Source organism: Paralichthys olivaceus, chromosome 15 (genome assembly GCF_024713975.1).
Source record: "Paralichthys olivaceus isolate ysfri-2021 chromosome 15, ASM2471397v2, whole genome shotgun sequence".
Taxonomy (NCBI): domain Eukaryota; kingdom Metazoa; phylum Chordata; class Actinopteri; order Pleuronectiformes; family Paralichthyidae; genus Paralichthys; species Paralichthys olivaceus.
This window is the reverse complement of record NC_091107.1, coordinates 19,610,608-19,627,462: the sequence shown is the minus strand read 5'-3', so window position 1 is coordinate 19,627,462 and position 16,855 is coordinate 19,610,608. Positions and strand designations below refer to the sequence as shown.

The following is a 16,855-nucleotide window of genomic DNA, read 5'->3' as shown; positions in this document are numbered from 1 at the left end:
AACTGCTCTGACGTTTATCTGTGTTAGCATAACAGACTTTTGATGGCCATTTGAAAGAGTAACATCACTGAGTTCCCAGAGGCACAGATAGGCCTGCATCAGAGCCACAAGTGATGAGATCACTGTTTGAATCAGAAATATAGTACAAAACGATCACAGACACCAGCCCTCATTACTGTTACAAATATCATAGAGTGTGTTTTTGTTAATGAATAGAATGCTATGTGATTTAATTTTGGGGAGATAAGTGAGAATGAGGAGATGTAACCCCACTACCAATACTGCCACTGGTAAAGGTACATTTAACTTGCAAGTTATATTTTGAGAATTTCTGCTAAATCATTCCAAAACACATGACACTGCTGAAGAAATGTTGCTCCCCCCCATTGGAGAAATAAGGAGTAATAAACTAGACAAATCCAACACAAGACAAGAAGTTCCTCTGCTGGGCTCATTGTCTTCTCTGTGTTTTCTTTAGACTTAGAATTAGATCACAGAGAGTTTCAGATATTGCATAGACTCACGTGGAAGTCAATCAAGTTGTGTGTTGGATCATTGATCTGAAGAATTTAATCATTTGACACAAATAAAGATTAGTGGAGGGAGACAGACAAGGTGGCTGATCTTAAATAATGACCTGGCTGAGACAAGGAGACGGCTATTTCTCAGGAGCTTAATCTAAGAGGTATGAGGAAATCTCACAATGATCCTAAAATGAGCTCATTTTTATCACGGAGAGACAAAGAAGAGATCTTATTTTGAATGTTCCTGTCCTCTATTTCTCCTGAGGCTATTATATTAATGGCGGTTCCTCTAGGCTTTAACGGGGATTCCCCACGTGTGGTTCCATGTTGAGAAGCCTCAGAATGAAAGTCAGAAGCCTCATGTGACGTGTAAACACAAGACAAACTGCTTCCTCTGCTTGTTGTGTCGCTATAAATCCATTTAGTTAAACCCAATTAACTTCCCTTTGCTTCTGATGTGGAAATGTTTTGATGACGCCAGGAGGACTTACTTCGGTCTACCTTAGGGGTGTTTACGGGGCTATTTCTATCACAAGTGGATTGTTTAACGAAATTAAATCATTTAAACGAAATAATATTGCGTATTTATCCACGTAAATAACACGCACTGGTTTTTGTGTTAAATCTGGAGCGGGGTGTCGAGCATCCAGGCCGCTGCTGGTAGGGAGCACCCCTCGGAGGAAGCAGTGGTTCAGTCGGCGGAGAAGCTCCGAGCCTCCTGTAGCTTCTCTGTGGATTCACGGGGACGCGCGGCGCTGTGTGGAGTGTGTGTGTGCGCCCACCGAGGCGAAGGAGACCCGAGGAGTCCGCGCTGAAGGAGAAGCTGCTCCGCTCCACTCCGCACGACCAAGGTGAGCTCCATTACAAGCGCCGTCCTCAAAGCCAGTGGCTCCTTTCTCCTGTTACACAGCTCGGTGTTCGTCAGCGTCAAATAACGGTCACGAATCAGCCGGAGCGGTGAGCCACAACACTGCTAGCTTAACTTCTTGTTAGCCAGTGTTTGTTGACAGGAACACAGTTGAGCAGTTTCTGTATTAAAGGCCACACATGTACTTATTACTGAGCATTAAGTACTTGGATGTAGGTGTACTTCAAACTGCTCACGGGCGAAGTAGCATTCAACAGGCCTGAACTGCGGACAAGGAGAAATATACGCAGTGGCGAAGGTTGACTTCACATGAGTCCAACAAAGAAGTGAAGTTTTCCACCCTGTTATCATTACCACTGGTTATTCCCTCTGATCCACGGACTAGTGTTTGCTATCAGCCCAACCAGGTCTCATAGTGCCTCTAATCTCTTAGATGTAGTATATTTTAAGGGTAATAAACCCAGCTACGTACAGTGAGAGAACTGCCTCTGATGTTTTGGTTTCATGTTCTCAAAAACAGCAGCAGTAGGAAACCTTGCACTATCATCTGTGAGAGAGTGTCAAGGTGTTCTGTTTTGGAAACCTAGTTGCATTTAAAATACTTTTTTCTTCTACAGTTTTTTTCCAATGGAAACATCAGAGGGAGGCTTTAGGATCCCTAGTTCCCTAGATGAAATCGAAAGCATTGTAGGTGCAGTGCTGCATATTCTGATTAGTCATAGGAAGAGATGAATGCTAGAGACCTGACATTGTTGTACTAACACTAATATAAGTGTTTACTGAGGGAAGCTACAGCTGAGCAGTTGTTTATCTCTGAGACTGTTGTGCTCTTTGTCATGTGTGGATGTTAAAGAGATTTTCAATCTCATTATCAAAAGAGACTTGAGAATAGCAGACATTAAAAATGAGCAAATACCTACAAAACAACACTATAATTGCAATAATCATGAAAAATAGCAAATAACAAGGATTTAATATCACCGAGGGGAATGTAAGACTGCAGCTGTAGGTTTGCAGCTGCTCATTCCATTGAGAAGGTGACGAATACTTGAACCCGACATTAGTATAAACATGGGGCTATCTAAGGTGATGTAGTTACTGGATCCTGTACTGTAGTGACTAGGTTTAAATGAGTGAGGAGAAGTAAGGTAGTTTGGAAGGTTCAAGACTTTTATGGAAGAATTACACAAGATGACGGTTTCTTCTTGACTGTAAGGATGTCCATCCAACTGAGTGATACAGAGAAAGACGATGAGTACGGAATTTGTCATTAAATGTAAAGCTGTGATACTCAGGGTTTGACTGCTGAAGTGTTGTTGAGGCAGCATGTCAATATAGAAATTCTAAATGTTTTGCAGTGGATCCCTTCTGCCTGCTCATGTCCTTTTACATAAACCAAAGTGATCATACACCAATTTAAAATGTGAGTCCAGTCTTGAAGCATATTCATCCGGTTTTATGATGTGACTGCTGATTTTTCAATTGTTGCTTATAAACTCACATGACGTCAGATCTTTGTGTTTAAAATCTTGATAAGCTTGTTGCCACAGTGATCAGAAGCAGTCTATCCTGTTCAATCTGCTTCACCATTTTATCAGCTCATGGGGTAATGTCACTATAAAATCACTGACTGAAAACATAGAGATGACACTGACAGATCATCCTGGTAACTGAATAGTCACAATTCATACCTACGTGACACATCTTAATTTGAGCCAGGGACCTCTCTCCCACCTTGTTTCCTATCTGCCTGTTCTCTATCTCTCCCACCAGTAAAGGAGTAAATGTCAAAAAATAAAAGAAATCTCTAAAAATGGCACACTGCCTTGTCTCATTTACTGTATTATGTACCGAAGACAGTCTGAACCCCTACCCCCAACTGGCACCACCAAAGTTGCATTTTTAATAAGTGTATTTGAAAGTATGACCTAATTAGAAAAGAAGATCTTGGTGGTTGTGTATGCTCCTGTTTTTTTTAGCTGTGTTCTTTTTCACTGGTTGTTTTTCCCCCCACAGCACCATGGATGAAGAGGAGCAGTTTGTGAACATTGATCTGAACGATGACAATATCTGCAGCGTCTGCAAGCTAGACACAGAAACGGGGACCTTATCTTTCTGCCATGTCTGCTTTGAACTCAGCATTGAAGGTATGAAACAGCATCTAGGGTACATTTTGCTCGTTTGCTGACTTGAGTGAAGATAAAAGTGGTGTGGTGGGAAAAAAAACTCTTTTTAAGTATGGTATGACCTTGCCATGCTTTTAACTTCTGAATATACACACACACACATTCCACATATTCACTGATGTCTGTCTGTTGGGGCTCAGAGTTAAAATCTGTCTTCACCCCCAGCAGTTTTGCTGGCTACCTTCATATTCGAGGCAATCTTCAGTGGATAGATCAGTACTGGTATCTGGATCACACAGTAAATCACTTCTGCAAAAACATCCAGTTCTTTTTGATCATCACTTCCCATGATGGCAAATATGCGCTCTCACCAGGAGCTGTAACAGAGCCCAACTCAACTGCTGCCTACAAACACATCTTTTATCCTCTCCAGTACCAATGTAAAACCTGTATGTGCAGGGGTAATGGGCCTGTCGGACCAAAGCCCTCGCTGCAGCAGGCCGCTCTGATTCAACTGTTTGATGTTCCACTCCAACTCAAGAGCGTGTGTTTGAAGGTTTTTCATCTCTTAATTAATGGGTGACCTATTTGAAGAAGAATGGGAAATCAGAGGGGGCTGGATATGCCTCTTATTCAGCACTTGTCTCATAGATATAATGGCTATTTTCTGCACTGGAGTGTGTGTGTGCGCACACTATTGGTGTATGATTGTATGAGATCTCCAAGAGGAGTATGTTATTCCGTTGACAGCAAGAAAAAAAATGCACATGAGAGTATTTATATTCTATAATGGTTTAAAGGTGGGTGGATATTTTTCAATAACTTTGTTAATAGTTTTCAGCCCTACTCTCACTCAGACAAGCATTGTTAGAATAGTTCTCACTCATAAGTTGTATTAGTTAGTACATGCAAGCTCATTAATCCTTATTCAGCTGGAAAATGATCATGTAAATGTTAGAAGGCTTTAGCCTAGGTTTGCTGAGTTTTACATAGAGTATATTAGAAACCTAATTAACCCCCTGCTCATTAAAAACTAACAGCCTCAGTAAAACATTGAACTTTATCATGTAGTACGACTGAGATTGACTTGTTTACACGTTGCTTTCTCTAGAAGCAGGATGCTGCACGTACATTTTTCTGGGTCACCATGTATAATTTCCCCAACCCTTTATCTTCCTATACTATTCAGTCAAAATTTTGAGGAAAATATTGACATGCCACAAAGGGCAGCGGTTGCTCCATTTAATGCTTCAGTCATGAGCTGTGTCCAGGTAGGACACAGTCAGCTTGTGGGTCCCCAGAGCTTTTCTCAGACAAGACTTCCTACTGCATCAGTAAAGTCGTGTGCTTCTCTGGGTTGATATATCCTATGTGGCAATAAAGTGGATGTTATGTAACTGTTGGGTCTGGGGGGGAAAAGAGGGAGCGGGGGTGGACGCAGACAAACATGTGTAGCTGATGCGGCTGAGCATTTCATTGGTGGGAGTGCAGCCTCTAAGCTGCATGTGCCTACATTAGGCGTGATGAACCTCGGGCCAAGCCGTGTGCCTGCTGACTGCTCATGCAGACTTAAATACTGCAACACTCATTCATTCTTTGCGATCCTCCATTAAATGAGAATAGAGAAGCAGTTCAATCACTGCACATGCAGAATACAACAAATATAGAGTGGGACAAATGGTCATGATCTCCTGCTGCACACAACACAGACACACATAACCTCCCAGTGTCTTTCTGTCCTAAACCATGTCATGCTCTCTCAAAGGTGAATTCCTGCCACTGAATATTCATGGCCTTCTTGCTCTATGCTGGTTTTGAATATTTATCAGATGCAGTTATGGTGGAATTGCTTCTTGTTTTTTAAAACAAGGAGAATATATTGCAAAGCAAATATCATGGCTGCGTCTTGCATAACGGCCGTCTGTCTTTATTTCTGTCTGCATGGTAAAGTAAATTACATGTAGTTAGAACTGTTAAGAAAATGTCATCAACACAAATAATACCTGTAATTCCCTGTTTGTTGGTCGAAGCACAACCTGCAGTGTCCTTTAGATGCCCTGCATCAGTCAGAATTATGGATGGCCCGAAAATAACTACAATTTAATCCCCCTCCATACTAACACACCTAAGTATATCATGTGACCACTCATGTACACTGGGCATGTGAGTTGCTTGAAAAACATGTAAGCAGTTGTATCATTGTAAAATGCAGAATCTCACTGCACAGCTATTAGCAAAGACAACAGGGTCAGTAATGCTTATAATTGATTCTCCATGTTGTGTTCTACACCGGAAACCAAGGCTAATGCCAGTTGTTTTCTTTTTGAAGCGGGTCATGTAACAAGAGCTTGAAGATTTAGCACAGGCTATATGTCGTGATCAAAAAGACCCAATCAGCAAGCACTTGTGAGTGTCTATGTCATAGAGTTATCAAACTAAAACAGGATGAGCAGCATGTTCAAAGTTCTCTATTTTAGCCTCTCTAGGAGTCTGGAGTAGTGCGGATGTCAGGCGTATCTTTAGCAGAGTTTTCAAATGAAAACATAGTAATGTGGATGTAGCTCAAGTATTTGCATGTTATAGATATTTTTTCACTTTGTACAAAATAATGCTGTGTAAAGAGCTACCATATGACTGACTATTATGAAAGTATAATGAAAGATTGCATTTAAAGAGAGACAATGCAGACCAAGCAATTATCTTGATTTCAAATCAAGATTGTGTCTAGATGTGATACCTTATATTAATGTTTCTCCGGTGTCCACATTGATCATTCTGTCCAGCTCACATTACACCCTCATCTTGTTTCTGCAGCTCCACATAACAGCAGACAGAAAGAAAGAGAATAGAAGAAGATGGTTGTCATTTGTGAAGCTTTGTTATTATGTTTTCTTGCATTTCAGTTGGGCTCAATTTCACTGCATCCACAGGTGTCCTGAATAACAAGAGGTCTGGTGGATTGACAATGCATTTGCTTTGACACTTCAGTATTGTGTATGAGTTTAATTTGGTAAATTGAGCCACAATCTGTCCTCAATGCATCTTAGGGGCATTCATGCCTTTACTTACAGTATATGTAGCTCTATTGCTTTATAAGACTAGAATCTGATTGAAGACAAGGTGTGAACAATAGTTTTTAGGTAATACTCATGATGAGTAAACTATAGTTCATATTTAATATCAGTGGAGTTAGGCAGTTATTGTACATATCTCAACTGAAACAAAAACCAGCTCCACTAATAATATAAACTATCCTTCATATTCTCATAGATAAAACATTTGTATGTGCTTGGAGCCAGATGTTTATGTTGACTGGGTGCAGAGTTGTAGTTTCAGCCTACATTACCATCAGAAGTAGATGTGAAGGCTTTTTGAAGCAGGATAAACATTCAGGATGTGCAGCCTTTGTTGTACCTGAAAGTGGTTGTTTCCTGAGGAAACTGCTTTGGCCTGTGTATGTGCTGGTTTCTTCTCAAAGCACAAAATACTGTAGAAATGTGCCTGTTTGTATGTTCAACAGCTGCCTTGCTGGGGATTTCTCACATTAAGACCTTTCTTTTGTGTTTTTTTTCTTCCCACACTATCTGAGCTTTGTGCTGGTTATACAGCCTTGAGCGTCAAAACAGTTCAGCAGATAACAAGAAGGCTACTGCAGTTCCACTACTGTAGCTGTTTAAATCTATATAGATTGGTGTATTAGAGCTATATTTCTAATTATGGCATCCTAATGACTGCTCAGACACCAAACTCCACCCAGCGTATGAGATAATTCTATAAAGTAGCTCAGAGAGCTTCACCTCCTATCCATACATGACTCACAACAATGTAAATTAGCCGGTACAGTTAGGTCTAGGAATATTCAAAGCACCAACAAATTGATATCAATACTGTTAATGAACTGGCCTCATTGGAAGTAATGAGTTGTACTTTGTTAAACACAAAAGAGATGTGAAACGAGTGAGAAAGTACTGTGACCTTTATCCTCTCACACGCACGGTTCCTTCATTGGTCTTTCCGTCTTCTCTGGCTCCCTGCTGACAAGACGTCTGCTAAGTGGCACGGTTCAGTAAAACCTTCTTTATCTGTTACGTAATGCAGACTGAATATCTGCTGAGGCTTGATAATGTACTCAGCTGTGTTTGGAGTGAAAAAAACAGAAAGTTCCTACAGCAAGAGACTGGAATGATGCAGTTGCTGCTGATTGTGGTTGCTCCACAGAGACTATTGTAAACAGCTCATTCATTGTTAGTGAACTCTCCACCCTGGGATGTATAGAGAGGCCCAATCATGCTGGTGTGTGTGGTAGGCTCGGTACCTGTACAATTGAACAATCCCTGAGATTTTCTGTACCCACTGTATGTTCCGCACTGCAGAGCCCCCCTGCTTTTTATGTTCATCCGTCATAGGCTTAACTAAACAGCCTCTTTTTCATTTCAGTGGTCATTAGCCCAGTTTATATAAATAAGTAGACCCATGGAGTTTATTCATTATTGTATTCAGCCTTAAAATTATTTACTTTTTAACTGCAGTTTGTAAAGTTGTAGACTAATTCAATTACATACCTGGCCACTGTTAGCCACAACTTTTCTGAACAGAGTGATGCAGGGGGGTGATGTCAGACAAATAGAGGTGTATCCCTGTTACATTTAGGTTTACCATACCACACATGCCCTGAAGGATACACCAGGGCTTATACATGAATGTTATAATTAATAATTCAATAATGGTAAAATAAAGTTGTTCTAAGATGAATGTCACTGACTTCATTCTGTAAACAGCATCTGTGTCCATAAATGTAAACTTAAACTAATTTAAAATGTCAATAAAGCTGTATTAATAAAAGAGTTTTTAGTCTAAACACTCAAGTTCTTGAAATGCTTTGCAGAATATTGATTATTTTTATTGTAAGCGCACTAAAACAGTCAGATACTGGATATTTGTCGTTCGAAATTGCAGAATAAATTGGTTATTATAATAGAGTTATCAGTAAATGTCTGGGATTTTATTCTTAAACTCCATAAAAGAGTATTATTATTGTAATAAGAAGATTGACAGTAATTTTGAACAAACACAGTTGTTATCCTGTGCTGTCTGTCATCATAAAATTACTGACTTGTTATCTTTTTGGAAGGATTTAGAGAAAGTACATTATATGATATTGATATTTATATAACAAGCAGACTCTATATGGCTATGGTATACATCAGAGATGGTAGCCTCTTTTGACAGTATTTCTCTCCTGTGTGTGGTGTAGGATTCTCGTTTCTTGATCCAGTTGCTCATCCCTCCTGTTATTATTTTAAACATGTTTCAGAATTGACTGCATGGGTCCATCGACGTCACTCAAGAGTTTCTGATCTGTGTTGGCTGTGTCTCTACTCTGCCAGTGCAGTCTGGTTCTTTTACATTAACAAAGGAAAACTGAATAATGTTGTTCTTCCAGACTGAAGCAGATAGGGGCTATTGTGTTGTGCTTTTCAACTCTGTAATGGCAGCTAGTCTGAAGGTTGTGGAGGGTCTGCAGAGTTCAACAGGTGGTTTTGAATTCACTTCTTGCTGAGTTGATCATGTGAGCTCTATGTTAGGGTCCAACGTGGCCGGTGCAGCTGCCAACAACGAATTCTTCTAAGCTTTATCATGCTGCTCTGTTAGACACCTAACCACTGATGACCTCGGTCCCACTTGACACTGTTACTATTTCTCAGCTCTCACCCCAGAAGTTTGTCAACGAACAGTCCTGACACTCGCACGCTGTTCAGAGCAAAACCACAGGGCTTCAGATAGCTGCACAAGGACAAAAACATGTTTCTGTAATGTGAAGCACAGCAGTATGTGTATTATGGAAACATAAATTAAAGTTTACTTTAGGCAGAGCTTTTTCTGCAATGGCAACCAGAAAACCAAGTCGCCAAAAAAGGATGTTTGGGTAAAACCTGAAAACTGTGACCACTAAAAATAGAGAGCAGGACCAGTTGGAACAGAGGGATGTCTTGTCTCACCCTGTGGGTTTGTATGCTGTCATATTGGGAGAGTTCTCTGTAGTGTGTTACCATAAATAATTATCAAACCAAAAGTCATGATTGTGTCTCTGAGTTAAGTTGCTCCTCCACTAGTTCTGTAGATTTCTGTGCCTGAATTCTCAGTTTGACCTTTTTTTGATTTCCCCAAAACTTAAAACTTTGTTGGCTTTTTCAGATTTTTGTAAGGGGTTAGTTTGAACATAGTTTTCTTTAAACATCAGGAGTGTTATTTCATCCGGGCTAATTTTTTGCTGGTTTGACTGAGGAGCTGGGGCTCCTGATTCTATTGGTATAATTATTCATATTTGCTCTCAGGAATATATTTAAAATGTTTCTGTCTTTCTCTCAACCTGTGTCTATGCTGTGCCTTTGTAAGTTGTTTCACTGAATGGCAGGATCCTACTCCTCCCTACTTCTGGTCGTCAGCGGTGCTGGGCTTAATGTCTCTCGTTGAGACTGCTGAACAATGTGGATTCACCACCAGTGAATAGTGTGTGTGCCTGCACTTACGTATGTGAGCAGCCATGAAAGGCAGTAGTGCTAAGCTGCTTAGCTGTGAGTGAGGTCTTTGGCTGGTGGTGCACTGGCCTGGTTGTGGGCCAATGAATTTTCTGCTAGGCAAGTGATAGCCAGTGTGTTTTTTGTGGTGGTCTAAAGACGGAGACTGATCGGATTATAAAACGACTGTTTGATAAGCACAAAGCTCCTGCAGCTACTAGTAAAGCATTTCATTGGCTATTCATTAGGCAGTATGCACACACAGAAGTCATAGAGCAAAGTTGAACTGAAAACAGATTTTACTCTTCAGTCTTGTCTCTCATGACATTATTTTAAAGCTTAGCTTAAAATGAGTTGGCACTATCAGGCTTTACAATCAACATACATTCTCTTTTCCAACACCCCAATTAGACAAAGGAAATAACTCTTTAACACTAACCTTGAGCAAGTTTTTTTTTATTGATGCTTGCAAGAGTAAAGCTGTCCTATTAAAACCAGTGTTTTAATATACTTCATGCACATGAACAGTAAAGAAGAGAGCTGTGGTACACAGCAGAAACAGAAAATCTTTACAGATCAATGGTTAAACTTTCCTTTCCGCTTGACCTATTAAATGGTATTTAAATTCAGCCTTATATGTTTCGTTTTTACTAATATTTTGTCTGAAATTCATACTATAATAATTATAATCATCAAACTTTTTTTAGTAAATTACTGTTTAAACTTTAACCGATTGATCAAGGAATCTTTGAAACTGCAACGAAGAAAATAGTCGAGCATTTGTGTGTTTCCTGTCCTCTACAGTCAAATCGGCTGTTACAGCCCTTCAGAGAAAACCACTAAACTCCACTTTGTGTGGTGTGTATTGTGTGTGCCACCTTGTATACCACACTAATTATAAGGCTTTGTCAGATGGTGTCGGGTGGATGAGGTTAGGACCAGACCATGTTGTCTTTTGGTAATGCGCTGAAGAGACATTTGAGGTAAACCTACCTAAGTGAGCTCTTATGTCTAGATGAACAACAGTGACTAATCTCCTCACCTCAGGTTCCAACACGTACGCCCATCTGATGAGAAATGCCGGCCTTGAAAGCTAAACCCCTGTTCAGCATACTCTTACTTTAGTCTCTTTTGCTGTCTGTCACACACACACTGTTCACTTTCATTCTCAGAGAATCAGAATCAGAAAAGCTTTTATTGCCAAGCAAGTTTTTTACACATACATGGAATTTGTTTGATTGTTGTTCTCTTTTCACCTTCAGCTTCCCTTTGTTTATCAAGCTCTGACTTGCTCTACTGGGAGCTTGTTTTAATGGTCCACTTGCTCTTTGTCAAATTTGTCTGTCCTGGTTAAATTGGTAACAGTGTCACTAGTTTTGACTGGATCCAGGAAGCATTACCATTTCATCTGCACTTTCAAGTCATAATTATTATAACGTCAACCCAAGTACTGAAGGGTTTTTTCCAGTTTCCTCTTTTTAATGAGAAGGGCTGTTTTGTTTTGTTTTTGAGACCAAGGTTAATCCTCTGTTGAATACTTGTATCCTGTGTCTGTGCTTACAGTGGATAAACAAAAGACAAAGACTTTTTTAAATACTGTGTAGAATCTACACTGTAGATTGAGGTGATTGAGTTGTACAGGTAAATTAGAAATGATAAATAAATGTAACTGAAATAAATTGAACAGAGACAACTCTGTGCACCATCTTCTCTTGTTGCTCAGTAGAAATATGATTTATGTGTTTGCTTTGAGACTGGGATGATCTATTATCCCCATCTCAACACTACTGGCTAATCCACTGCACTCTAAGCAGCTTTCACAGAGAGATTGCGGTGAGTCAATCTGCCAGTTTTAGTGAGCTTTCATTCTAATTTACATTATTTGCTGTGGCAAGATCAATTGGTCAGCTGTTGAGATCACTGCTTATTTTTCTGTCATCTATTTTCTGTACTTTTATATGGATTAGGAATGCTGGGTCTTTGTGTCCCCTGTATGTTTGCTCTTATACCTTTGACACTGCTTTTTGTCTTTGTGAATGCAGGTGTCTCCTCTGCCACCTTGTTACATTCAAAGTCCCTGCGTGGCCACAGAGACTGCTTTGAGAAATGTCATCTCATTGCCAACCAGAAGCTGTCACGTTCCAAGGTCTCCCGAAGTGCCTACGAGGGCATGAAGCTGGCCCTCAGCCAGAAACTGAACCGCATCATCCAGTATGCCCAGAACAAAGACTCTGTCTCCTCCAACGGCCTCAGCAGACGAGGGACCAAGCTTCTTTGTTACAGCCAGCAGAGTGACTGTAAGCTGTTGCCACAGTCAGATGCCCAGGTCCCCCGCTACACGCCTTGCTGGGACATGGGCAAAGCAACAGGGCTGCCTGATTACGCCATGGGGATGTTGGAGTGCCACACAGGGGACGAGTTTGGGCTCCTGCAGGAGTCACAACCTGAGGTTTGGACCAGCGACAGCAGGAGAGGCCAGCGTGGGCACAACCAGCCATCAGGAGGGGGCCAGACACAGCACAGACACCAGGGCCACAGCAGAGATGAACGTGAGCACATTTAACATGAATTGTCTTTTGTCGCTTGATAGGGACAGTGAAGACAGACGGAAACCAGTGGAGGAAAGGAGGAAAATAAAGCTGTTGATAAGATGTGTTGAAATTGTTAGAAAATTGGTTGAGAAAAAAGGAAACTTTAAACACATAACAAATTATTCACAAACATGAAACACTTCTAACATGCACCTAATATTTCAATATATATTGGCCCTGGATCATAACTCTAGTTGAACATTATGATGTTCTGGACCTTTACGTGAGCAAATTTTCTCTATCTGGACCTCTCTGAATTTTAATGGTATATGCCCGGTGTGGACAATACAACCACAGAAATGGAGAACTCTGTTTGATCTCTCCTGAGATCTCTTAAGCTGTTCTTCAGTCATCTTCCTTTTGCTGTGGTATCTCCTATAACCTTGAGATATGTCCTTGGCTGTCTCATGTCTCATCACTACTAAAGCTGCTTAGGACTACAGATCCTGCAGGAATGTGAGAGAGCCTTCCAAACTATCATTATTTAAATTCTTGGCTTTCAAAATAAAAGATGACAGGCATCTCACAGGTGTGTAAATCTACTTTAGCTTGTCATAAACCAACAGCGCTCACTGCTCTGAATATCGTGAACCTGCAGATATGCAGGAGTTAAACATTTTAGATGTTTGATTGTGTAATCCTCATTCTTATTGCTTTGTTAATAGCTGGTTAGAATCAGTTCCAGTCTGTGATGATGCTGTTCTTCTCGTAAACAGCTCGAAACTCTATTGCAGCTCCTCAGTGTAATAAAACATTTCTGGATATTGCTCAAAATATTCCTGTATGCTGTGATTTTAAAAAGGTTGTAAACAAGTAAAAGGCCTGTGTCATGAAGTTGTACCATATTATACAGATTGAGACATGAAGAAGTTACACAAGTTGACTGTTACCCTCTCATACAAATACTGAAAGCATTTTTTCTCCCCTTCTTCTAGTGACCAAAAAGAGTGTAGACGAGCTCCATCAGCTGAATTCCCAGCTACTGATGCAGATTCAAAGTAAGTGACGTTTACTGGCATTCACCACGCTGTCTTAACAAGTCCAACATGTTCAAATATCATTATTCGAAATCTAAGAAAATGTAATTGCCGTGTTCAATCTGTAAGTCTGATCTCTATTAAATCTCTAAATTAAAGCTGCATTAGTGAAGATAGTTTCAGTGTGAGCTCACAGATTCAGAACATCAGACTCCATAACGTACTTAGTGTGGACCACACAAGCCCAAGATTTTACTTGTTATACTGGTAGTTTTTCCATGATGATAACCTTGTATAATTAGAATTTATAAGATTCATAAGACCTTGAGGAAAGCTGTCAGGTTTCTTTATTTCTCTCTTGTGGGAGTGCTCTGTTCCTGTTGTGTTGTCTTTGCCCTCTGCTCCTTCAGTAATCACTAGTATTGATTTTTCTTCGTCGTGTTTGTTTCTCTCGTGTGTGTCTCCAGATCGTACCATTTGTCGTCTGTGCATAAGTTGACCTTATGTGAGAATGAAAATGCTGAGTCCCATTTTCTGCCTCTCTGTCTCCCCACAGAGGTCTTCGAGGAGCTGACTGTGGCCGTGCAAGAGAAAGACTCGCTGGCATCAGAGCTGCACGTGCGGCACATTGCCATCGAGCAGCTCTTTAAGAACTGTGCCAAACTGCCATGGCTGCAAATTAGCAGAGCCGGGGTCAAAGCCAGCAGCAGCAGCGGCCCCGTGGAGTGAGGTGGAGAACATGATACTTGTATTTTTGCTGCTGGGTGAAGGCTGACAGACATGTGAGCGTGCTGGTTGCAGTGAGGCTGGAAATTCCTTTATGTATACTGAGTGACTGCTATAGCACTATGGTGACACTGAGCTCTGAGCTCTGCATTAAAGCCACATTAAGGGCTGGGTGGACATGGCCTCTCTTTTCATGGTTGCAGTGATGTTAATGGGGGGGGTTGCTAGATTGACAGCTGACATCACATCACCTAACCCAAGCACCTTGGATGTGTTGACACCGGGTGGGGCTCAGAGTCCTGGCTACAGTACGTGATCAGGAAATGTCCTTACATTGTCTTTAAAGAAGAACTTTCAAGGTTTTTAGCTTATCAAACAACAAAAAAAGTTTGTCTGCATAATTTCACATTGACATTTTATGTTGGTTTTACTTTCTTTTGATTAGTTTGATGTCAACCATTTTAGTGTCATTTAATGTGAGCACTGTGAAACACTCCTTCAAATGTTATCTGGTGGCTCTCTGCAGAACGTGGGTAGCCAGTCAGAAGTGAGCTACAGTATTTTGTTACAAGCGTGGGTGAATACTTGAAGCACATTAGGTTGATGTTTTCCATCAAATTAACCATCAGCCACTGCCAGCTGTGGAGTGTAATTACTAGTCTTTTGTAAAGCAAAATTTAGCAATATCATGGTTGGAAACATGAGTACCCTAAAGCATCAGTGCAACAAAAACACATCAGAGTGATGTTAACTTTACCAGCTGAGCAGGTTTCTGACTGCGGGGGGGTAATGGACGATTTTGGGAGTGTCTATGAACTAATACTGTCAAGCAGCATGTAGAAATATCAGTTAACATACCCTCCCCACGTCTCAAAGAGGTATTTTCTTTTATAAAACATATTATTGCTGGTGATATTTACTTGACATTTAGTCCAGAGCTGCTTGTTGTCTGTGGTAGAGCTGTTAAGCACAAGTCATGTCTGGCTTTACACTGAAAAAGCACTAGTGAAGAAGAAGCTATTGAGAGAGAAACCCAGCTGACAAACCAAAGTCTGTAGTTGTGGTGTTTCACGTGTGAATTTGAAGCTTTGAATAATTGATTATATTATAAGAGAAAGATGCAATACCAAACTGTGTGATAATGAACCGTAGGTTTTAGTCTAAAAGATGATGACGTGGAAAGATTTGGTCTCACATCCACGATGTGTGCATTTTATTGATCTTATTGATTATTTTCATATTCGGTGTTGACGTTTGTTGCCCCATCTCCTGCATTCAAGGAGTCCCAGCTGATGTCACAGCAATACAGAAAGGACAGTTTGGTCTCCTGTGCCTCTGCAAGTCTGTAACTTTTAATCAAAAGGAGACAAGTCCGTTTTTGTCTCCTTTTGTTTAAAATAGGGATGGTTTTGACAACCTGCAGTTCTGCTTAGTTTATTATTTAGGAACCCTATGCAAGAAAGAGACAAGTAAATCAGAAGCCTTATTAAGTAGAAACTATGATAAAGAATATTGGCTATCTGAGTTTTCAGAGCTACCGTTGTATCATAAGCTGGGGTAAAACAAGATTATATACAGGTTGATAATTGGAAGAACTCAGCTATGTCAGTATATCTCTTTGCGCTCTCTTTGTAAGAGATTAAATGCATTTGAGCCCTTTAGGGTTTCAAGTAAAATGTTTTTGCTCCATTTTAGTTTTGGTTTCATTTTGATAACTGGTGTAATTGTTGTGTTTGAGAAGTCTTGAGTTGTGTGTTTTCTGTTTGTGCTTTGAATATGAATGCTGTGTGTTTTCTTTTTTTACTGTGGAAAACAAGCCTGGGCCTGTGCCTCTGTTTTCTCATTTTCTTTTACTGGGAATGTTAACATACCTGTCTGACTTCCACCTCCTTCTGTTTGGACTCACTTGACGTTTTTGTTTTTTTCTAATGTTGAACAAGGCTTTTTTAATTTGAGTTGTGTGATGTTTTATATTCTATTTATTGTGTGTGTTCTTGGACATTACACAGGCTGTGTGATTTGTGCTTAAGCGACTTTGTATTTTTTGTAAAAATATTCCAATAAAATTGAAACTATTTTTACTACATGCTCAGATATGATGTTATTTTCCCAATAGTGGAATGGAAAAGGAAAGATACACGGATACCTAGCAAAAAAAAATATACAGAAAAGTGATTGAAAAGATAAGGTTTTTGTTATGTATTTTATTAGTAAAAATCAAGCTGCACACATTCAATTTATGACTGGCTGATAAACATTATTGGGTGGAACTGGCCTCACAAAGCCATGTATACTTAAGGATCTAAGTGAATGTATTACTATAATTACTGAGAAATGGCTGCAGACATGCAGAAAAGTTTAGGTTTCACTATCATTTCCTCTGATAATGACTCCAAGGTTGACCTCTCAGGGTTTTTTTTACAATAGAAATGACATTGAAGATGGGATTTGCTTGCTGTACTGCAGGTAAACAGAGGCGGCATAGAGGTTGAGTGCCTCCCTGTGGTCAAAAAGGGTTTACAAGT

At 40.2% G+C, this 16,855-nt stretch overlaps 1 protein-coding gene across 2 annotated transcripts; it reads left to right on the top strand.

The window, feature by feature from the left end:
• Nucleotides 1-884: 884 nt before the first annotated feature.
• c15h21orf91 (chromosome 15 C21orf91 homolog) lies at nucleotides 885-16,411 on the top strand. Of its 2 annotated transcripts, none has more exons than XM_020086232.2 (5): nucleotides 885-1,375; nucleotides 3,409-3,539; nucleotides 12,079-12,585; nucleotides 13,563-13,625; nucleotides 14,161-16,411. In XM_020086232.2, the coding sequence occupies exons 2-5, from the start codon at nucleotides 3,413-3,415 to the stop codon at nucleotides 14,331-14,333; spliced, it is 870 nt and encodes a 289-aa protein (XP_019941791.1). In that variant the 5' UTR covers nucleotides 885-1,375; nucleotides 3,409-3,412; the 3' UTR covers nucleotides 14,334-16,411. The 2 variants fall into 2 exon arrangements, with proteins under 2 accessions (XP_019941791.1, XP_069395643.1); XM_069539542.1 differs by having other exon boundaries at nucleotides 1,260-1,481.
• The last annotated feature ends 444 nt before the right edge of the window (nucleotides 16,412-16,855 follow it).

What these genes read in the sequence shown, in the direction of transcription:
- c15h21orf91 (XM_020086232.2), top strand. Translation starts at nt 3,413, where the DNA reads ATGGATGAAGAGGAGCAGTTTGTGAACATTGATCTGAACGATGACAAT. An exon ending in CTTTGAACTCAGCATTGAAG is followed by an intron (nt 3,540 to 12,078) that starts GTATGAAACAGC and finishes TTGTGAATGCAG; the next exon opens with GTGTCTCCTCTGCCACCTTG. An exon ending in GCTACTGATGCAGATTCAAA is followed by an intron (nt 13,626 to 14,160) that starts GTAAGTGACGTT and finishes GTCTCCCCACAG; the next exon opens with AGGTCTTCGAGGAGCTGACT.